Here is a 23,325-nt window from a genome sequence, read left to right on the forward strand (position 1 = left end):
TTTGCTGTTATTCCACTCACTTTTTTAACAAAACACCTGTATATGCATTGAAGCTGAAAAGTTACAGGAGCATTAAAGGGGTACTGACACCTTTTTTCGAAGGCGAGTTTACTGTGCCATACATATCTCCTGTATGCAGAGACGGCTCTGAGCAAGTGTGAAGGTCAGAAAATGCTGATAAGGTATTTTAATTTGATATTAAAGTCAATTTTTCCATGGCGCACCTAGTGACATTGACACTAGCTTGACGTCAGGCTACAGTATAAATTCTGGTGACTTCACGCAGCAGTCTGGCTATTTGTGATGACGTTAGGTACCAAAACTTCCGAGATGGCCGCTTGTGCGTCATCAAAACTTCCAAAATGGCCGCTTGTGCGTCACCACAGAGTCACGTTGCGGAGCGGCCGTGGAAACGTCACTGTATATTGTGCAAGCACGTGACGAGAAGCTCATACCGTGCTGTGACGTCAGGGTACAGTAGGAACCGAAACTAGCTTTTAAAAACATACCGTAATTACTTTTTCAGGGCGAACTCGCGCTTAGCACTACCTTTTCTAGGCTCTTGTGGGCTTGAACTTTCATTTGACGCAAGAAAACTACAACTGAAAATATTCGTGTCAGTACCCCTTTAATGCAATTTGTTGCGTGACATGCCATGGGTAATTTCTTTTAAAAATTCTAACAATAACATGAAACACCCCATTATCTGTGTCTGCCCTCTAACTTTTCTAGCAGTCAAAGAGCATATCTGCCATCTTGGTTGGATTTCTCATGAAGTTTACGAACTTACACTCATTCTACCTTTTCATTAATCTTGCGTCTAATTTGAAATATAAGGTGGTGAAAGATTGCAAAAATATATGCATTTAAAAAGTGTGATGTTACCTGCACCACCCTGCGTAGCAGTTCAGGACATCATATGAGAGAGGTAGCTGCTTCGAGGAAGTTTGTTCCAATTCCTGAGGCAAGCAAAATTTGCAGCAGCAATTTGGCGGAAGAAGTCGACAGTTTGAAAGAAATTGAGTAGTGTTGTCTGCTGTTCTGAGTATGTTGGTGCTTGTTTGCTTCGTCTAAATGTCAATCATCAATAATATGTCCAGTGAAAGGTGTATCAAAGGTACAGAGGTAGGAAAGATTAGTTGAAAGGTGTTTGCTGTCCCCCCTCTCTGTTTTGCGTCTGTGGGATTGTTACAAGTTCCAAATTGGATCTGCGGGATTGCTACAAGTTCCAGATTTAGTTCACTGTAAGCAGTTTTGTGAAGGGGGAATTCTTAAGAATATTAAAGAGGCACTAAAGGCAAAAATTGCACCTGTAACTACCATGATAGGTTGCTAGATTGTCCTTCAGATACATTTCAGCATTAATTAGCCGAAAGGTATGACTTGGCTGAGGAAAAAAATCTTGACTGAAGTGTCTGCATAATTTTCCTGCTAATGAAAGAGACCACCAAGTAAAAAATTGGCCGCGTATCGGCGTGCTCCGCTGCAAATGCCATATAAAGACGATAGAGGAGGCGCTGCGTGAGATATGGACGCCATCTGGCAATACGTCGGGAAACGTGAGCTTGTGCAGAGGGTTTCCCTCCTCCAAGGCATAGGGCGTTCGTCGGTGCGCATATGGCATTTTCAGCGCAGCTTAAGAAACTAGGGTCTTTAGAATTATGTATCTACGTATTTTCTATTAAAGGAACATACCACCTAATACTTACCTTATGATGTTGCGCCTCAGATATGCGTAATATTTACTTTTTGATCAACAACGTTCACAAGTATGAACAGCCGTACCAGTCCAAGATGGGTGGGCGGTAAGCAAGTGGTTAAACTTTGGCCGGGTGGCTGAATCGGGTTACAGACAGAAAGACAGACAGACCAAAATTTCTGTGTTTAAGTTCCCCAAGAAAGACTATCGTCTTTAAAAAAAAATGTGTCCTGAAAGTATGATGAAAATGAAAATGATGAGGCTTTATATTGATGGCATTGACTAGGATGTTGGCAGTTAGAGGAGTGATAAACTTACCAACACAGAAAATAGTGTAATACTGCATGCCATCACTGTTGAACTGTGCTATTAATGTTGCATGTTGCCCTCCACACGCACTTGATCACTATTGCATGTGAGGTGTATGCAAGAAAATAAAATTCCATTTTGGTTTAATTTGTTATGAATGCATAGTATATACTACCGAAGCAGTATTAACAAAGCTGTAAGGCCTTGTATTTGTGTACTTTTAACAATACAAGGCCATCACCCTTGCCGAGTCTTGGCAAGGGTGATGGCCACTGTTGCACAATAAACTGTAGCGTAAGCGGCCGGGCAGTAAAGGTGGGCAACGTTGGGCACAGCACTGCTACGTCGGAAGGTCCGTTCAGGCGGATGATTTGAAGTGCGCTAACGCCGTGCGGACCACTAAAATGTGATTTTCTTTCAAAATAAGCATTTCCTTGGCTCAAAACAAGCACTACAAGGTTTCTGGAATGCTGTTTCAACAATAAATGTCGACTTAATATTTGCCTTTAGTGTCCCTTTAAATGCAGTATGGTTCAGTGTACTTTTAATGTTTACAAATCTAAAACACGTGCATCCTCTGAAACATTAAATTTAACCTTTCGCAGCATGGTGTCTTCATTCGGAGACACAACTTACTTTTGCCATTTCTGTGCACTCTTGGCAAGGAAGCGACCACAGACACTGAGCTAAGGGTAAATTAAGCATTAGTGTTGCCTGAGGTTCCTTTATATCACTTCTGGTTGAAATATTTTGTTAAGCACGATCGCTTTGGTGAAGGCAGGATTGTGTTGAATGAGTAACGAGACATTGGACATGGGCCGTTTCTGCAGGAATTTCAAAATATTTTTTTATGTGTTTAGGAATGCCTAATGCCAGTATATAACTATCATGTGTAATTTGAGTTTGTCATTGAATTTGGTTAAAGAAGAAAGACGGCATGACCAATGTGTAATAATTAGATAATTATTTGCAATATAATTACAGTTAACTGCTGTAAAATACAGTATAATTTATTCTAACACTTCCACTTGTGTTAAATAGGGCAACCAGAACCTTGGCATTAAATTATGTAAGTTTCTTGCATTTATGGGCAGTCAATCATAACGCGTGTCGCAAAGGGCTAAGTTTTAAAGTGGTGGTTATTGTATGGCAACTGAGGTGGGTAGGAAGGCTTACATCAACCCGCCATGGTCGCCTACCAGCTATGGTGTAGGGCTGCTAAGCACGAGGGTGCAGCTTCAATTTCTGGCCGCGGTGGGCGCATTTTGATGAGGATGAAATGAGAACATTTCCATGTACTCAGGTTTAGGTGCATTTAAAAAAACTCCAGGTGGTCAGAATTAATCCCAAGCTCCCTACTACATGTGCATCATAATCATATCGTGGTTTTGGCACGTAAAACCCCAGAATTCAATTTTTTGTAAGGAATGCTTACATCAGGACCTTCTTGTTCTAATTAATTTCACACATAAACAGAGATGTGCTCTCACTTTGCTCCCACTGAAACAATTTAAATGAAATTCGTAACATTAAAAAATAAAGGTAAATTGCTGGGAATTTTAGCTTGGATCTTATATGTTGCTTCAAATTGAGGTGAATACTCTTTATTATCAAATTGTCAATGCAGTCACCGATACTTGGTCTGTACAATGCATCATACCCATGCAATTACTGCACCTTCGTAAACCTAGGCTGGGATCTTGTACCTGTTCTAAAAATGAACATTTTTCGCACAAGCACTTAGCCAAGGCTCGCATGTACGTCCCCCGTTTGTGACGTAAGCATGAGTCTCGACCAGTCGTGTGTGACAGAATGTTAATTTGTTTTTTTTGTTTTATTTCACTTCAGATTGTTCAGAAACACATTGCCTAGGTTGATAGGACTAAAGGCAGATTAACTCTGCCTGACTGGGGTCCCTCCACGTGTACATTTGCTCAGGAGCAGTGACAAAAACAATGGCTTTCTTTTGTTTGTTTGTTTTTTGTTACAGTAGAACATGACATAAAATAGTTGAAAGGCTGCAATAATATCGTGAACAGGGCATCTTAAATGGTCACACAATTGCACAGTAATGCAGAAGCAATAACCAATATGAAAAGCAAAAACACAGCAAAGATTTAAAAAATAATTGGCAAACTATTTTGAAGTACAAGATGATGCAAGCACTATACCAAATGTAACATAACCATTTGTAGCAATGTATAACTTTAGAGAATATAACAAGTATAAAGATAATAAAACAATAAAAACTATTTTGAAACTTAAAAACTTGTTTAGGGCACAGTACCAGACAGTAAGTACACTTTCACGTTTTTCTTTAAATTGACTTAAGAACTACATTGTTCAATAAGTTTGTGAGTATAAATTGTGGATAAGTTTGTGGAGAAAGTAAGGAGTTTAGTAGAACAGGTACAAGAACCTGGCCCTAATCTGCTCCTAAAGTAAAATAAAAATTAAGCACGAAATTCTCCTGGTCAATGTGGTATTGTATCATCAGCATCACTGAGGGGGAAAAAAATGTGGTCTCTGGATTGAACATCTAGTTTGTTACTTTACACGTCTTGGTTTCGGTACAGTTTCATCTATGTAGAAGAATAGCAAAAAATATTAAGGCCCTTGGGCACAGCGTGTTGCAAAGCAGTAAGCAGGCCTCCTTAATGCTTCCTTAACGGTTCCTTAATTGCTTTCCTTAACAAGCTACCCCAAACGCCGAGTTGTGCGATTCAAAGATGGGAGGACACTTTGTCAGATGTCGTTTGCACACTCCCAAGGGTGCAGCTGCAGAGATCATTAACGATAACTTTGTCGAAGTGGGTGCTGTTGCCACTGTAGGGTATTTCAATGCTGCTGCAAAGAATGTGTCTTTCTTTTATTAGTGCAATATTTTCACTTCTCTCATAAAACTTTATTTCCTATCTTATTGTTTCTCACAATATCACGTGCTGACTTCCATTTACAACAATCAACTTAATCTGGAAGAAAACAGCTGAAAGTGTGCTGTAGTCACAAGTAGTTCGATAAGCTCCTAGTAAGGCTCTCATGTTCATCAAAGTTCTGCTTGAAATGCAGTGATCTATTTATGCATGGAATGTGCCTTAAGAACATGAATACATCAAAATTTTCTGTGTTGGTTGTAAGAATAAGCGCTCATGTAAGTTCTAAATTTGTTGTCTATGACTGGATTCTTCAGTGGACTCTAGAGTTGTTAATCAGGAAAAAGTTACTGCATGATAATGTATTCTGTGAATTAGTATATGAACGAGTATGCTTGAAGGAGAATCTTTTTTTTTTTCTGCATTTATATTTCATGTAATGTATCAAAAGTGAAAGCAAGGACTTGCTTTCAGTTGGGAGTCTGCCCCATGTTGTCAGTTTTTTTTTCTTCCTTTTGTCTGTGTCTTGTGTTGCACTATTACGAACTTCACAATGAATTTTGGCTATTGGTAACGTGCTGTGTTCAGCAGCTGTCAGTGCTATGGGCATTAAGGCACCTTTTCATTGTTTCTTTAAAAATGTACTCTAAATTGTTAAAATCTTCATTAGTTGTATCAACAGTGGCATGCACCTGTACCTATGTACTATATCACCTTTGCTGAAAATCTTACATGTTGGCCTTGGACATGTTATAGACCTGTAAATGTGCACTCGGCTTATGTTTAACAAATTTTGACAAATAAAATTCCCTAAAAGGCTGCATAATGACATCTTGGTAAAGGGGATATAGGCAGGGAAGTTTGCAAGTAGGTTTATCAGCCGTATCTGATAACAAACCATATTATGTATGTCACATGATGCATGTTGACTAGAATTATGTCGCTGCATTAGCAGCGTCATCTTCTCCTAAGGGATATCTGTGCTGTGTAGGATCACTAGCTGCTCTTTTTCTTGCACCGTTCTGTAGTAACTATTTCAAGCTATAGAATTGCTGCCTTAGCATGTATGATGCATCTTTTTCAATTTACAGCAACCTTCTTGGCGCCTTTGGGGGGAAGAGAAAAGTGATGGAGCAGTGTACACAGTTTACCTTAAGAAAGTACGATACCATCCAAGTAGCTCCCTCAGTCGACATGTGAGTGTTTTTGAAATTTCTCTTAGGAAATAATTCATCTACCTTTCTGGTCCCCCACCCCCCTTCCCCTGCCCTTTTATCATTGTACCAGGGATGTATATTATATGTATAATTCTCTTTTAGCTTTTTTTGTCTTGGGTTCACTCCATAATTTACTGGGACAAATATAAACATTCATTGCTCTTAATATTTTCTGGCTTGGCAGAGTGGCTACAACTTTCTTTTTTTAACATTAAAGGGCCAGTAAACAACCTCGCGGTCCGAAATTTGTGAAATTTGTGATAGAGAGATAACTGCGCACTTGTACGATGTGAACATGCTGCCGCATCTGCACCTATGCGTCCCTCCCCTAGTGGTAAAGTCATGAGATGCCCCGTGATAGCAGAGGCTTTCATTCTAGAGATACCGCCCATCTCGGTAGTCTCGGCTCTGCCAAAGCAGCAGAGGGCAGCATAGGAAAATGAAAATGCCGACTGTGCGGCCAATACTGCATCACCCCAGGGCCAAGGCAGTGTTTCGTAGTGCGAAGGACCAATCGACGGAGCCGATGCTATGTAATGTTGCCCATGGGCAAAATTACATCACTGCGCGGGTGAAAAGGACTGGTCAGGTGCAGGAGAGGGGCATGGGAATCGTTTTTCGAAATGGAGCGTTTGCGCGGTGCGCAGCGCTGTGATATTTGCAAAATGTGATCGCTGTGGCCTTTGCCCGAATTAGCAAGCTTGTAAAAAAAAGTCTGAGCCTGTTTACTGGCCCTTTAATAAAAATGATTGCGTTTTCGTGCTGTGTGCTTCTATTTATGGTAGGAGCGCATGCTATGTTGTTCAACTTATACTACCATGTTAATGTTTCTGCAGTCTTTTGGCATATTGCGTGGTGAATTACTTTTTTCATGAAATTGTCAGAGCTCTCAATTTCAAGCAGAGTTTAATTGTGCCCTCAATTGAAGGATACAGTTCACTCCAGTAAGGTATTCCTGCACTTCTGTTCATTTTAATACACTAACATTGCTGGGTTAAAAAGCTCAGAAATTGCTGAGGAATGTTGTCAAAGCCAGACAGCCAGTCAAAGAGCAGCAGCACCCTGCATTTTCTGAAGTCCAAGTGGAGGAACATTCCAGAACATAGATGTTAAATTCTTAGCCATATCTGAAAGCATATCTGTGAAGTGTAGGCCAAATGGTGCTTGGCAGATGGAGAATTGAGGAAGAGCTAGAAAACAAGAGAAAGTTTTTCAAGGCGTTAAAAGCATATGCTGTTTAAAGTCTTAAACTAATGACTAGTAATAGTATTGGTATCAGTTTCCGTGATGTCAAGGCCTATGGGAAAAGTTTGAGGCATAGCTTGCTTACAGAATAGCAGGCAGTGGACCCATCAAAATGTTTTTACTTCTGTATTGTGCTCAAGGAACCTTAGCTGTTAGCCATTCCTGCTGCCAACATCTAAAGCAGTTGAGAGAAAGGATATTCTCACCAGATCAATTCGTAAGACATAAAGGTAGCCAGGGATTTTTAATTATACTTGTTGGCTACTAGCACATGTGTAGTGTTCTGACAGTTTGCCAACTTGCAGTTTATATTTTATTAGCGTTTGCTGAAATTAGGCAAATCCTGATGCTACAACCAGCTTACTTACTGATGAGGTAAACTTTGCTTCTGTCAATGCATTCATTAAAGGGAAACTAAAGTTAAACACTGATAATATTGGACTGATAAACCCTACTATGAGAGCTCTGTTGACATAATCTCGCCTTCATAGGCCAAGTACTATGAGATAAAATGGTGGTCAAAGTTTCATATTTGAATTATACACTGTAATTTGAGCACGTGAGTGTCATTGTGACTTCGGGATTTCAAAGTATTGTTTCGTACTTTAGCCTCATTGACTCCATAAAATTTCCTGATACTTGCTATGTCAAGTCTCTTGTTTACTTAGTACACAATGTATTCATTTTTACCAGTAAAGAATTATGCAGGCCCATGTAGATTGCATCAAAACCTATAAGGTCACAGCGAGTTTGTGCGGGAACCTCAAGGCGGCACTGCCATCTGCATTTTCTTTGCCCATTTTCTCAATTATTGAGTGTATTCTAGTGGCAAGAATGGCGCTTGTGGCATTGTGAATGGGTGATTTACTAATCGGAGAAAAATAATTGATTCTCTTTAGCATCCACTTAATAGCATTCACAACTTAGAATCTGAATGGTAAAAAGACTGTTACAATTGTATTGCATTTGTGCCACTTGAAGCTGCATGTATATGAACTGTTAAGAGCATAACATGCCTATTTCATGTGTACTCCCATTCTTGTGAGAATATGTTTTTCCGGTATCAGCATATATAGTTTCTTTCTTTGGATCTGTATTCTGTGTTGTATCCACTCCTGCATGATCAGTATTATAAAAAAAATAGTAATAAATGATGGTCACTAATGAGAAGTTTATAATCATGTAACATTTCGTGGCTATAATACCCTTGACACATGGGCGCTCCAATGTCCTTTGAACTAGGAAACATCTATTCGAAAGGTGTTGACACATGACCAAGGCAGTATCTCCTTTCTGATGTGGGGCCCTTGCACAGAGGGAGATTTACTAACCACTTTATCGGTGTTAAGGTGTAGGCTCGTAGGCAGCCCATTGGTAACGGAAATGTTGCTGAAGCACTTGTTGTACTGTCATAATTTTATTGCTTCCAAAAATATTTCTTACAGTTAATAAGCAACCAGGGAACTTTTATTACACCCATACTCTCAAATGCGTTCAACCAACCCTGTCGTATTGCCATATAGTAGTTGCTTCAGACAGTTGCGTCTACATCTTCTGGCCATCCACTTTTGTTTGCACATTATGCTTGCTCTGTTTAACAAACAGTGCCTACTGTTTTGGCATGCGAATAGTAAATTTTAGAACTGAATTGAATATGAATCGAATAGCGATGACACCGAATCGAATGTGGATGGAATACTATTCGAATGATTTTCGAATGGTAAGGCAATCATTTTCAAAGAAAACCTAGAATGGTAATGTAACCATTTCAGGAACAGCCCAACCACAAAATTTTATTTGAAACAAATAATTCCAAGCTTTAACAAAGGAACGTTATGATTATTTTTAACCAATGAAAAGAAACAATTATGTAAACTGAGGTGAGCTCGTGTACAGCTGCAACTTAAGCCCTATAAATATTTTGTAACTGCAGGTTGAAATACAGAAGTCACTACAGTATTCAAATTGGCACTTTGCCAACAGCTTTTAAATAAAACTGATCATCATGAACATCATGATGAAGATAATGAACTGATGACTCTGTCGCTTCGGTGACACTGTAGATTTAAAGAAAAACACTCTCATCCTGTGATCAATATTGCGTCGATAGTCATGTAAAACCTTGGGCTGCATGCATCTTGTAATTCGATGATTAAAACAAAAAATGCATACCTGCCAACTCTCCCAATTTCTGACCTGTCTTCCTGAATGTACGATTGTGGCCATAAATCTCCCGATAAAACTGCCTCAACTCGCTTTCAAAAAAAAGAAACTACAGTACCGGTATGATCACGAATAATCACGAGACCACCGCTGCGGCACCCCGTCGTGTCCGTGGTAATATGCAGCACACAGGCACTTCTGGTGCAACCGCATTACGATTGTTCTAATGTATGGCCAAGCTTTGTGAGTTCCTGGCGCTCACTGGTGTTGTACTGAGTCGGGTTGACTCGGTTCCGTGCGCTGTGCAGCCGTGAATTGCGATATTTGTCTCGCATGTTTGTTCACAAGAGCCTCGACGACTGACCTGCAGGGAATTCTGAGTATGTTCAAAAAGTGTTGCAGGGCCCCTTTGAAGTGACCATTTGAGATAACGACAATTTTGTTGACCAATCACAGGCGTTGCCCGAAACAATTTTTTTTTCAGTAACCTTCTGATCTTTGCCTTTTGATGGAGACATGTGTTATTTGATGATAGCTATATTCTTACAGAAATTGTTTAAATTAAAATTAAATTCTGGGGCTTAATTTATCAAAACTAAGATAGAATTGTGAAGCATACCGTAGTGGGGGACTCCAAATTAATTCTGACCACCTGGGGTTCTTTAACACGTGTATAAATCTAACTACACCAGCGTTTTTGCATTTCATCCCCATTGAAATGCAGCTGCCATCGCCAGGAATTAATCTTGCACCTGTGCTCAGCTGTGCAACTTATATGCCATCATGACTGGTAAATTGTGAAAACTGATAAAAGCTAAAATTTATTAGCCATTGCAGGTGCCATGCCTGCAGCTTGGTAAACAGCCAAAGTTAATGCACATGTACTAGCAATGAACAAGTATTCGTCAAGGTCTCTGACTGCTTTTATGCCTTGCAAATTGATCTGAGAAGAACATGCATTACACCAAATACTTTAGTTGTTGGCTCTAGGAGTGGCTGTAGATAGGGCTGTGATGCCCCAAATTTCTGGTTCTCCTATAACAGTTTTCCCAGAAAGGCCCCTAGATGCTTTGTACTCTGTGCTGCAATCTATAGGGAAGGTAAAGGCTCTAAAATGCACATGTAGGACTCTGAGGACTCAGTATCCCACTTGGAATGGGAGACTGTGCGTGTGCGAGTCATCAAGGCAGGGCCCCTGGAGGCCATCGTGGCCAACCTGGCGGATGACGAGGGGGGCCTTGAACCAACAAATGTTAACGTATTCCTGGCCACCTATCGCTCATTTGCTACCCCTCAGCAAGTGCTGGATGCTTTCCAGGCCAGGTATGCCACCTTGATTTATTTGATTCAATAATGGAATGCTTGCCAGTTCTTAGTGCTATCCATATGCAGTCGTCAACCATTAATTTGAACTCTGCAGGTACAGCCAAGAGGTATAAGTTTTACAAGTTTTGAGGAGTCAGAAAAAATATGCGTGTGATGCTATGAATGGGAGACGTGGTTTGGCTGAGATGCCCCGCTTTTGTATTCCATATCAGATGCACACCTTTTTGTCCTCAGCTTCTCTTCTTCTGCCATGGCTTAGTACGTCACAAGTACATATATAGATTTACCACAAAAGTAGTCTTTATTCTACAAATGATCAGAAAAATTTGTCAGTGGATTGCTACAATCTGTCCAGTATCGTGTTACTGCAACGCAGATAGACAGAAGCACCGTGATACTCACTAAAGTCGGGACCACCTCGGGTTTAGGTTTAGTGAGCCACAGGGCCGCGTCTGCCATCGCGCACGTACTATCACGCTCAGTGTGAGCTACACCACGCGAGTGCGTGGCTGAGCGCACTGCAAGGTTGTACAGTAGCGCTGATCATTGCATATTTTCGAGTATTGGGAGAGGGTTCGGCTGTTCCTGCAATCATATGCGCAAAGTCATAACCTGTGTGTAGATTATTGAACAAAAGTGTGTATACAATGAAGTATGAAGAGTGATAAGTAAGCAGGTATGACAGCGTATGCTATAAGTGGTCACCATCTCGCTGTTTTCCAAGTCTGGTTGCTCACACTAGCGCAACTCAGAGCTGCAATGGTGTGAGCACCATCGCAACTTACGTGCACAAAATCCACTTATTTTACTATCATCGGCATTATTTGATGTGACTTGGGTGCAGCTTGAGTTCAATATCAAGTGAATTCAATATCTTGTATTCAGTATGAGCAGCTGCTGTACCTGTCAATATAAAGAAATGCACCAGTTTTTGCTTTGGGCTGTCAGCAGCACTCTTCCGGGGAAATATCAGCATTTAGGGCTTTTTTTCTGTCATCACATTGCAGTGGCATGTGTTGCACTGGGTTACCAGTGTTCTCAGCAACTGGCTCAGGTGGTGGCACGTCAAATGCGAACGACAATGGTATTGCAACTGTTACTGTTTGGAAGGTCTGAAGACATGGTTTTAATGAGAACTAACAGACAATAATGCCAAGGAAAGTATAGGGGATGTTATTAGTAGTAAATGTAATGTAAATGTGAAGAAAGAAAAGTGGACGAAAAGATCACTTTCCGCGGGCAGGGACCAAATCTGCATCGGTTCGGTCCCTGCCCATGGTTGTATAACGTGGTTGTATGATATGGAGGAGGTACAAATCGGCAGCATCATGTGGCTAATGGCTGTTGAATTCGTCGACATAGCTGTTGTCACTGTTTTACAGCTCTGAAGGCGTGGTTCTATGATATGGAGGGGCAGCAAACTGGCAGCATCTGCTAGCTCTTTGCCTTCACCATTTTTGTTCTCTGCACTGGGCAGACCAGCAGGCTTTGTATGCCTTCCTGCTTGTGCACATTACTAGGTCATGTGAAGGATGTACTGTTTGTTTTGGTTTTTTAAGAGAATTTGTTGCTGGGCTAGTTCGTGCATAATGCTAAACTTCAGAGCACAAACTCAGTACGGGACATAGAAGACTCACTTGGTTTCGGTTCTGTTTTTCAAATTTTTTGCTTATTGAAGATTACTTTTGAATTTGCTGAGCATATCAGGAGTGTGACAGGAGCTTCTCAGGAACATAGAATTGCCATTACCTTGACATGGTAAAAAAAATCACCAGAGTTGGGCTTTAAGCTTGTAGGCCTTTTCATTCAGGAGACTCTTCAACTCGATTGTTGTGAAGCCACAGTCAAGGCTGACTTTTCTGTGTTAATTTTATTTGTCTGCCTACAGGTTTCGGGAGCTGAAGAACCGGGATGGTGCAAAGGGCCTAAGTGCAACATCTCAGCGGCATCACCAGTAATTGAGTGTTATTTTCTTTCTTTTTTTGTAGAATGCATCTTTCAACTTGATATGCTTGCAAGCTCAGAATTCACTACAGCAACTTCAAATGTATAAAGCACAAAAAGGATTAAAGGGAAGTTCAGTGTAAATGAACACTGTAATAAAAAGATGGTTGATTCCTCCGTCATGGGAATCGGAATAACACGAAAGTAAAGCGTGCCCTTACAGAAGTAACTGAATGTTTACTGTACATTGATATAAGAGAGTTTGCACAATGTATATTGATGTCTGGCAGCTATAGCACCGTTTAACGTGGATGCACCCACTTTGATGATTGGTGGTACATCTCCATCCCGGCGACTAACGTCCATGTTAAATAATTACACAAAACCTTGTGGTAGCTGCAGTAGTTAACGGTGAAAGCGTAATCGGAGAACGAGGTGTGGTAGCCAGAAGAGCATCGCATATTGGACACAGAACTTGGTCGCCATTCCGCGGCATGTTAAAATGTGATTGAACACCACGGCTGGACCAGAGGGAAACGTAAAGCACGTGGTGCCTCCCCCCGGCCGCGATTTTTCTCGGGTCGAGCGCATGAGCGGGGATCGCGGTGTAACAGCCAGGTGAGGCAGGCGCGCGTCGCAGAGCTATTTTTGGTTTTGATTAGTGTGATGCTATGAGCGAGGCCAACGCTTTTACGACGTTTGGGCTAAGATCGCCACCTCGCGGTGTGTTAAGGCATTGACAAAATGGAACTTCTATTGAAAACGCGCTGAATGGGACGGATGTGTAACGCGTTGTAGGTGTTAATCGCCGGAGGCCACAGTAATGACGAATTACTTTACCGCTCCCAGAGGGCAACACCACACTGCCAACCGGGAGAGTGGTAGATATAAAAGGCGCGTTTGTAAAACCTCTAGAGTCTGTGACAGTGGCGCAGTGGATATCGTGCCCAGCATCTGTTGTTGCGGACCGAGCGGTTGGGGGTTCGATGCCCGTTGACGGAACTTTTTTTCTTTGCCATCTGATTGGGTAAATTTTTTCGACGTCATTTCCGTGACGGAAATACATCACTGAAGTCTTGGTGGACCCCGGCATAAAACACTTTCGTGTTAAAATTTTTCATCTAAATTCATGGCCATATTTACGAAAAACATTCACTTCATATTTTAAAAGCACACAAAGGTCAGTTTGTACTTTCAGAGGTAGTCACTATTCACAGAAAAATCGTGCTGCATAATAAAAATGTCTGCTTGTCGAAAATTCCAGTGGGGTCTGAATTCAGAAATGCCCCTGTGCATAGATTTCATTGCACATTCAAAGACCCCAGGTGGTCAAATTTATGTGTAGTCTTCTGCCATGGCGTGGCTCATAATAATATCTTGATTGTGACATTTAAAACAAAATTTAATTTTTTACATTGCATGCTTATTACACTTTGTCATGCAGTGTGTGGCTAAAGAAAGCTCATTTGTGAAGATTGGTAAACGTTATGAAGATGCATGCTTATGTGCCTGCTTATGTGCATCACCTGCCCCACTCTTTAGACTGCCGCTTTATGCATTATATTAAGTGCTTCTTTTCAAAATGTCCAGTACTAGCTAATCATGAATGCAGCAGTGAGCAACAACTGGAAAGTCAAAGGAAGAGGTACAGAAAGTTTAACTTTTATAGGTATGAGGTGTGTTTACACACCATTGTCCATGTTTTTTTAGCTTTCATGCTAACTGAACAAATCTTGTCAAAACACTTGCAATGATTCATGAATTAACATCAAACTAAATCTCGTCAAAACTCGGGCAGTGATTCATGAATAAACATCAACTGATTTTAACAGTGATAATTTCGAGTCTATCGAAAGTACCTCTGCTTTGGTATTTATGTCTTGTGCTTGCTCAGCCTCTTGTCAAGCATTTTCAGCATGCCATTCAGTATCTATTGCATTGATGCATCAAGCAGTTGCTTTCACAATCCTGTATGCTAAAATCAATTTATAGCAGCCGCAATCGAGTACATAAAATTGCACTAGGGCCCTACACAAAGGCACCCGACAGGGCCAGTTCTCAAGTCGCAAAGACGTAGCACTGGGCGCGTTTAAAGATAGCAAATTAGTCAAATGGGAAGGCCCTATGCTGCATTGATGTGCTGCTTCATTCAAGCATGGTCATGCCAAGAGATGGTGCCATAATATGACCTAGCAGGGAGTAAAAGCAAGGGAGTCCTCTCCGTGGCAACGCTGTAAGGTTGCCGTTTTGGTTGCATAGGCCATGCTCTATAACTCACCACCTAGCAACAATGTTGTCATTTAGGTTAGAACAACAGCGAAAAAAAAAACTGAGGGAGTTTGTGGCAGCTGTATTTTTAAAGTGCCATGCCATGATTGGTAAAGTTGCTGAGATCAAGCAAAATTTGTGTTTGTTAGGTCATTGGTGCAGTCTCTGGTGGTGTGGCTGGACATGTATCCGGAGGACCTGTATGAGCCACCACAGTTCTCAGTGCTTCACCAGTTGGTGGCTCTGGCTCAGGCGCAGCTGGAACCAGGGTCAAACCTGGAGTTAAGAGCTAAGCACAGACTACAGCAGTTTATTGCAAGGGATCCTGAAAAAGGCAAGCATCAACAAAAAATATTTTATTTCTAAATGTTGTTGCACCATTAGTTTGTTTGTTGTCACTGAAAAAGAAAATGAAACACCCAGCAGTAAGCTTTAATCACAAACAACCACTTGTAATTCCATTGCTTGACCACTCGCACCTACAGTAGTTTCTGTTTATTGCCCCGGTCTGCCTTTGTAGCAGCAGTGAAACTTCGTTATATTGAAATCACAGGTAAACACTCTCCTTTATATTCAGGTAATAGTAAGTACCGTTTTGTGGGAATTAAATTAAAAGAAAAATGTGGCCAGCTTGCACTAGTGATGCAAGGCTGGGCTAACAATGGAGCTTGTGGCCGACCTAGATTATTAGCAAGGTTTTAATTAACATTGTGTTAATTAGCATGGTTGTAATTAGTAAGATACTAATTAAAGGCCTTAATTAGTGTGGGCTTGATTAGCAAGGTCTTACTTGGCATGGTCCTCTCTTTCTGTTACTGTCTGTTTCTTTCTCTCCTTTCTCTTCCGTTTATCTGTTCTGTGCTTTTCTTTTGTTTTTTTCATAAGGCACACGCATTGAACAAATGCCTACATTGCACATCCATTAGGGATGGGCGAATAGTGAATTTGAGGTTCGAAGCGAATCCGAAGCGAATAGTGATTTGGTCGAATAATTTCGAATCGAATAGTTCGAATAGTATTTACCGCATATTATTAAGAAAAATGAGCATTTTTGTCATGACCCTTGCACAATATTTTTTAGGATTGGAACTAGGTATGAGTGAATGTCACTTTTTTGGTTTGAAATGAAGTGGAAGCAGCCTTGAATAGTATCAAGATTTGAATAGCAGTAGGGTGCAAGTTATAAGTGGTGCAATACGTTGCGATTTAAAAATTACTATATTTAGATCATATAAGCCCATATAACACGCTTTTAAACTTAAAAAAATATGTACATTCAACCTTGAAGTGTGGCTTCGCGGCAGTGCAGATTTTCCCTGGATGGGTTGTTTCACGGCACAGTAACTAGACGCTGCAGTGAAACCACCTTTACAGGGGTTTACATGCGGTCAAATGTATATATTCATTCATTTTCGAATACTTTGAAATTTCGAATAATCTAAATTCGTATCGAAGCGAATTTGAATACTGTAATATTTGTTCGAATATTCGAAACACCCGAATATTCGCCCATCCTTAGCATTCATTGTGTCAACCTCAATGGATGTGCTGGCCACAGACCTTATTATCTGCCAAATTACTAGGTGATACAGAAAAATGTGCTATAACTATACTCATTTCTCTAACGTACGTCACCAAGAGCAAACTTTATTTTAGTCAATCCTTAGATGAAGAAGAGGATGAAGAGAGAGCGCACTGGCCAAGTTATTGCGTTGCACGCTGTAGGCACAGCTTAGTTTCAGGTCACGCCAAAAGGCGGAACAAAACGGTTAAACAGTTCCGCTGTTAAAAGTTAAATACTTTGTTGTAGAAATAATTTTATTATGCAGTTGAACATAAATGTAATGAAGCACTGTTTATTCTCAAATAAGGGCTGCACCCATGCACTGGCCATACCCCTCTGTTTCGGGCTAAATACATCAGAAAAAATGTACCCTCATTTCACGAAGTGAACCCATGTTTCATGTGTATGTGCGTTCTCTCATTTCTGCTCTCATGGTTTATCTAATTATTCTGCTCCGTTTATACAGCTTCACAGCATTGATGCACAGACAGCTCTATGTACACCTGTCAGCAAAAGTTTACGGGACGCAGACCCCACTACAAATGTGGATTTCTCCTCTGTTATTGCGCAGCACTTCTATTTGATCTGGTGACTGTATCGGTTGCAATACGAACTACAGGCTGGAGTATTTATTAGGATTTCATGTTTCCAGATAAAGCAAAAACATAGCTTTTTCGAAAATTTCATGTCCTGTAAGCTTTTACTGATGGGTGTAACAATACAGGACTGGTTACATGTCTTTACAAGCATCATGTGAAGCACTGATACCATCTGCCTCGCGCTACATGTGCAAGTTGGCACCATACCAGCTGTGCCAGTGACGGTGCTCGCGAGTGACGTCATCTGCACTGTTGACCTCATTCTTGGCGCTTTGCTAGCTTTTGTCATCGAGCTTCATACACCCACATCATGAATCTTCAAGGTGGGGGCATATACATTCACACATAAAAAAGTTGTTCATGTAATAGCCGCACCTCCCTTTCCAAAGCACCCGCCAAACGCAGTCGTGCCGCCACGTTTGCACTGCAACGAGCAATGCCCCTGGGTAGCCTGTGAAGTCCCTAGACAAGTACTTTTCTTCCTGCCATGTGACCAGCTCTTCTAGTCCCTCACTTTTATTGTCATGATTGGCGTAGTTAATCGTTTCTATGTTGCTTGTTTGCCGTGCCATGTGCTTTTTTTTTTTAACAACATGAGCTGTCGGGTTGGTCGATGCCGCTAAGCACAGTTTGCCCGACTGGTTCGTGGCGGCCGTGGTAGATTACAGGGGTAACCTCCTTAACGCCGCATCGGTGTGGGGTTCGTCCCCGGCACTGGCAGAACAGGTGGCTATGGCCCTCGCCCTCCCGGACAAAAGCAAGCCACAGGTCTACATGGATTCCTGTGTGGCAGTCAGGGCCTTCGTGTTGGGTTCGGTCTCGAGGGAGGCGGCCTCCCTGCTTTGCGGCAGGAGAGTCATCCCCCACGTCATCACTTGGTTCCCGGCCCACATGGCCACATGGGGCCTCGGGTCTCCCCCGTTGTTCCCAACGCCAACGAGCTGGCCCACACCCATGCACGTGAACTTACCCACCGCACCGGGGAAACGCTCCTTGCGGGTGTGGACGCGGTGCTCCACAAGGACTCGCTCCACACGTTCATCGAGGACACAAAGCACTATAAGCTCAGCAGGAGGGTCTATCCCCCGCCCCACACCAAGCTCTCCAGGCCTCAGTCTTCCGCTCTTTGCATGCTGCAGGCTGGGTCCTATCCCGGCCTAGCCAGGGTCAGTCAGCAGGTATGCGGACTCGTTCGAGCCATATTGTCCAGATTGCGGAGATCCTTTCTTCACTTTAGAGCACATGCTCTGGTGGTGCCCCTCGTTGCGGCAGCACGATCGTCTCACCACGGTAGAAGAATGGGAGGAGGCACTCAAGAGCTCCGACCTCGCAGCTTAGCTACGGGCCATCTAGAGGGCCCGCGACGTGGCGGTCGGGCACGGCCTGCCCATCCCTACGTCGGAGCAGCCCGCAGCAGCTCCTCCCCCATAAGGGGGCTTTCCGAGTCACCCCTCAGGACTGCGTTAAAGTTCATTGTCTGTCTGAGCTGTTACAAACTTGCAACAATCGATTTCGGTGGCCATGTCGTCTGCCACCACCAGTTTCCGTCGCATCTATTGCACACAATAGGGAAAAAAACAGGGTTCAAGCCGGAATCGAATACAGGCATTCTGTGTGGTAGGCAAGTATCCTACCGCAGAGTCACGCCAGTGGTTGAAACTTCGGACAAAGACCAGATGTTATGTAGGGCAAGAAGTTGCGTTAACAGATGTAATATTCTGTAGCAGAAGTGTACAATCCTACCAGGCATCGCACCATGTGAATTGCGTAATGAGTGGGTTGTTTAAAGCTGCCCAGGAATTACAAATGGCTCAACCATAATTCATCATCATCATCAGCCACATCAACAGCTGCATAGGTGCACACATTGCCTTACAGATGCTTAGTGGATAGAGTAGAAACCCGATGACATGATCACAGCTGGTACAAATTTCGTTGTGATGCGAATTCATACTATTCCCCGACCGAAATGAATTGCTTACAATACGAAAAAGATCGGCTGTTCCAAATGCATTTCCACACCACTGCGTATCATATGAATGTGTGAGCAACAGTGGAGTGACCGGTGTAGACGAACTGGCACAGCAGGATCTGGGTGGGATCCATAGTCGCTAAGCAACTGTCTATGTCACAAGGCTGGGCAATCTCTCATTGATCCCCCCTTTCAATCAAATCCGACTCTGCTCAGTGCACATGAGGGGAGGAAGCTTGGAAGAGCACGAGTGCCAACCAGCCAGCCTTTGACAACTCTTCGACCTGTTCTGCAGTGTGAGGGCAGGGATGCGCTTCCCCCTGCACCATGTTGGGCCGACCCTTTTTCTCCCCACATGAGCAAACAGTGGTTTGCTCCATTGACTAGTTTGCTGTGGCGCCATTCAGTAGTTCACTTAAACCACTTATGCACTGTTTGCTCGTCTTAGGAGTTTGATCTGTTCATTGCCCACATGTCGCAAAAGTCCTATCATTCAAGAACTTTGACATCCTGCGTAAGGTGGACAAAGGTCTGAAAAGGAAATAGCCAACTTGCCAGGGATCCGGGGTTCCTACCGTCCACTCTCAGGGCGTCTACCAACCTGGCAAACCTGGAAAAGTCAGGGAATTTGGACACGTCTGGAAAAGTCGGGGAATAGTCATGGAATTTTTGAAAAACCTTGTTGGGTCATAGAAACTCGCAGCAGCCTGTGCGACAGTCACGGAAATAATCTTTAATTTTGATCAGAGCTTGAAAAGTCACTACTTCGGCTGCAACCACAGTGAACATTTAAGCAGAAGCGTTAAAAGAAAAAAAAGGCAGCGCATAACTGTTGCTTCTATAGATCACACAGCATATCTCAATTCCCAAGCACAGTGTTACTCACGCCTATAAATTTGTGCATGTTTGTCTTCGCCACAATCTCAGCTTGACTTGAAAGCATTCTGATTAGGCTAGAAGTACCATCAGCAAAGGCTAGCCAGGCCGTGTCAAGCTTATTCGGTGGCAATGAAAAATGTCCTCAGCTACACACGTATTGCTGGTAGCTCGTGTTTTAAGAGTAGCATGGCATAACTGAAGCTAAATGTCTCATTTCAGTCTCTTGAGATAGTGTTATTAAATCTGCGATTATTTTTTAGCGTCGCGCCCATAGAAGAGCATATAAATGAAGGGAATACACTGGCTTCCGTAATTCCTCCACGCAATCGAGGAAGATGTTGTCTCCTCATATGGCCACGGTGATGCCCCACCTTCTGTTGCAGCCTGGCAGATTTCTCCGTGCAGCCACATGGGAAAAAAAACAAACATAGACCAGACACACACACTGCGCTCGTGTGTGTGTGTGTGGTCTATGTGATTGTCAGGTTGCACAGGGTTTTCCTTTTCGTTAGGATGCACCAACTTGCCCAACAACAAGTTCATCTAAACTATAGAGAGGTCTATCATATATGCAAGTGTGCTTGACCAGCACTGCAAGAGCGAATTTGTGAAAGTTTGATTGCACAAGAGTGCTTATAGACACTGTGATAACCGGGTAGTCCTGGGCCATGCCGGTCACCGGACCGAATCACACACACGTACGTTGGCGGGTTCCACACATGACTGGCTGGTCGTGTGTGCCGTATTTATTTCATTGCAACATGGACGCCCCCGGGCGCCGGAACGGCAAACTAATCTTATCACATTCCTCCCCCCTTTATTAATGGATACAAACAATTTAAGGTGAGTAGCGCGATACTGGTCGTCGAATTCTGGTACTTCGATGCAGGACAGGAGTACTGGGTGCTGTGACAGCAAGTACCGTTTCCCTCGCCACGTCTTTCCTGATATCTTGCCTAGACTCGGTGTCGTGAAGGCGATCCGGAGTTAGCTGCCTCTGACTCACATCCAAGCTTGGAGCAAGACCTGTAGCTACTGGGCTGCCTGACTCTTGGTTGTCTGCACTTAGTTCCTCAGGGGGCTGGCGGATATGATCCATATGTCGAGTTAAACGCCATCCGTCCTCCAGTAGAACATCCATGGATGAAGTGCATTGTTCGGTGACGACTTCAGGGAGCCACGCAGGACCTGGACGGAAGTTCCTTGCGAACACCTGGTCACCCGGGTGACCCAAAACCCTGGGTCTTGTTCCTTGGTCGCATTTGATTTTCTGCTTAAGTTGCTTCTGTAGCACCTTAGTCCTGAGGTCTGGGTGTAGCAGGTCCAACGCAATCCTCAGCTTCCGCCCCAACAACAGCTCCGACGGACAGCAACCCGTGACCTCGTGAGGCGTTGACCTGTAAGTCAGGAGCATGCGGGCAATTTGAGTGCGAATATCTCCAGCCTTCTGGAACTTGTTTTTGACAGTCTGCACTGCCCGCTCTGCAGCACCGTTTGACCCTGGATGATACGGCGGCACCAGCATTCGCCTCACCCCATTTTTCTTGAGGAATGTGAAGTAGAGCTCACTGGTAAATGCTGGCCCATTATCTGACACGACCACATCTGGAAGGCCTTGGTTTGCGAACATAATTTGAATGCAGGAAATAGTTGCTTCAGCCGAGGGTGTGGAGACCGGGACCACTTCAATCCACTTTGAGAACGCATCGACTGCGATAAAAAAATAGATGTTCCTGTAAGGACCGGCATAGTCCACATGCAGCCGTGACCATGGTTTCTCCAGGAACGGCCAGGGCATGACAGGCACTAGTCGTGACACTCTTTGATGCTCCTGGCAAATACGGCACCTTTGAATGGTTATCGCTATATCGTTATCCAAGCTAGGCCACCACACATGGCTACGCACAACTGCCTTCATTTTGGACAGTCCGGGATGACTCTCATGCAGCAACTGGAGGACTTCCCTTTGTAAGGATTTTGGAACAATGAATCTGTTGCCCCACAATAGACAATTTCCTTGCACACTCATCTCATGAAAGCGCGTCTCGTAGGGTCTTCCCTCTGACCCTAGGTTTATCTGGCAGCCTGACCACAACGCTGCTCTTACTTGCGACAGCACCGGGTCTCTGGAGGTAACTGCCGCAACAGCATTTGATGACAGCACCCCTAGGTATACTCCTTCCAGCATTAACACTTCGGCAGGGCAGTCAACAACAAATTCGGCAGTTGGCAGAGGTAGCCGGCTTAACCCATCGGCATGTGCAATTTGTGAACCCGACCTATACTTCAGGTCGTAACTCTACCCCAACAGCAGCAAGGCCCACCTTAGCACTCTCGGAGAACAGGATTCGGGAACTGGTTTGTCTGCTGCGAGCAGGCCGAGCAGCAGTTTGTGATCTTTGACGGCCTCGAAATGCCGGCCCCATAAGTACTGCCTGAACTTTGTAACGCCAAATATAAGGCTCAATGCCTCCTTATCTAATTGGTTGTAGTTTTTATCCGCGGTTGCCAGGCTGCAGGAGGCAAAACCAATGAGGCGCTGTTCTCCAGATGACTCTCGTTGCGCCAGTACTGCTCCAATACTGAAGGGAGAGGCATCAGTGACAAGCACAGTTGGCTTTCCTGGTCTTCCGTAGACATCACGACGTTGACTCCCTCCGTCTGAGCGATGCCTAGCTTGAAGGCCTTCATCCAGCTTCATCCAAACAGCGTAGGACACACCCATTTCACGACAAATAGTGGTAGCTGGCGCTCCTTGTCGCCAAGTTTGACCATTGCTTCCAGCTTTCCCTGGACGCGTTTCATGTCGCCGAAAAAACTTCTCAGCTGCACACTTGATGGCTCCAACGGCACCGACGGAAAAAGCTCGGCGAACTTGCCATCATCAATGGTCGACAAACTTGCGCCGGTGTCCTACTCCATATAGAGCGTTACGCCGTTAACTTCAACCGCTATGCACATTGGCTCCGAACTAGCTGTGTGAAGCATCCACAAGTCGAAAACTTCGGGCTCTTTCGCAGAGACAGGCAGGTCGCCCAGGTTGTTCACGCGACTAGACCGGCTGTGACTAGACTGGCTGCGGTCGAAATTTCTACTCCCTGGCTGAACTCTGCAAACTCTTGCAAGGTGCCCATTTCGGCGGCAGTTGTGACAGATCGTGCTGCCGTGCCTACACCAACGCGTAGAATGACCTCCCCCACAACGAAAGCAACAGCTATCATTTTTCCCCGAGGCGACAACGTTCGCTTGCTCCGGAGCTTCGTCGGA

General features: G+C 43.5%; 1 protein-coding gene across 1 annotated transcript in view; it reads left to right on the forward strand.

Moving 5' to 3' along the window:
* The window catches only part of LOC119403801 (ral guanine nucleotide dissociation stimulator-like 1), a 105,236-nt gene that overhangs the window by 12,688 nt on the left and 69,223 nt on the right, over nucleotides 1-23,325 (forward strand). The window contains exons 2-5 of the mRNA XM_037670602.2: nucleotides 5,973-6,077; nucleotides 10,633-10,829; nucleotides 12,721-12,786; nucleotides 15,194-15,378. Of these exons, the coding sequence (XP_037526530.1) occupies nucleotides 5,973-6,077; nucleotides 10,633-10,829; nucleotides 12,721-12,786; nucleotides 15,194-15,378 (553 nt within the window). The remainder of the gene's footprint in view (nucleotides 1-5,972; nucleotides 6,078-10,632; nucleotides 10,830-12,720; nucleotides 12,787-15,193; nucleotides 15,379-23,325) is intronic.

This window comes from Rhipicephalus sanguineus, chromosome 1 (assembly GCF_013339695.2).
Source record: "Rhipicephalus sanguineus isolate Rsan-2018 chromosome 1, BIME_Rsan_1.4, whole genome shotgun sequence".
NCBI lineage: Eukaryota > Metazoa > Arthropoda > Arachnida > Ixodida > Ixodidae > Rhipicephalus > Rhipicephalus sanguineus.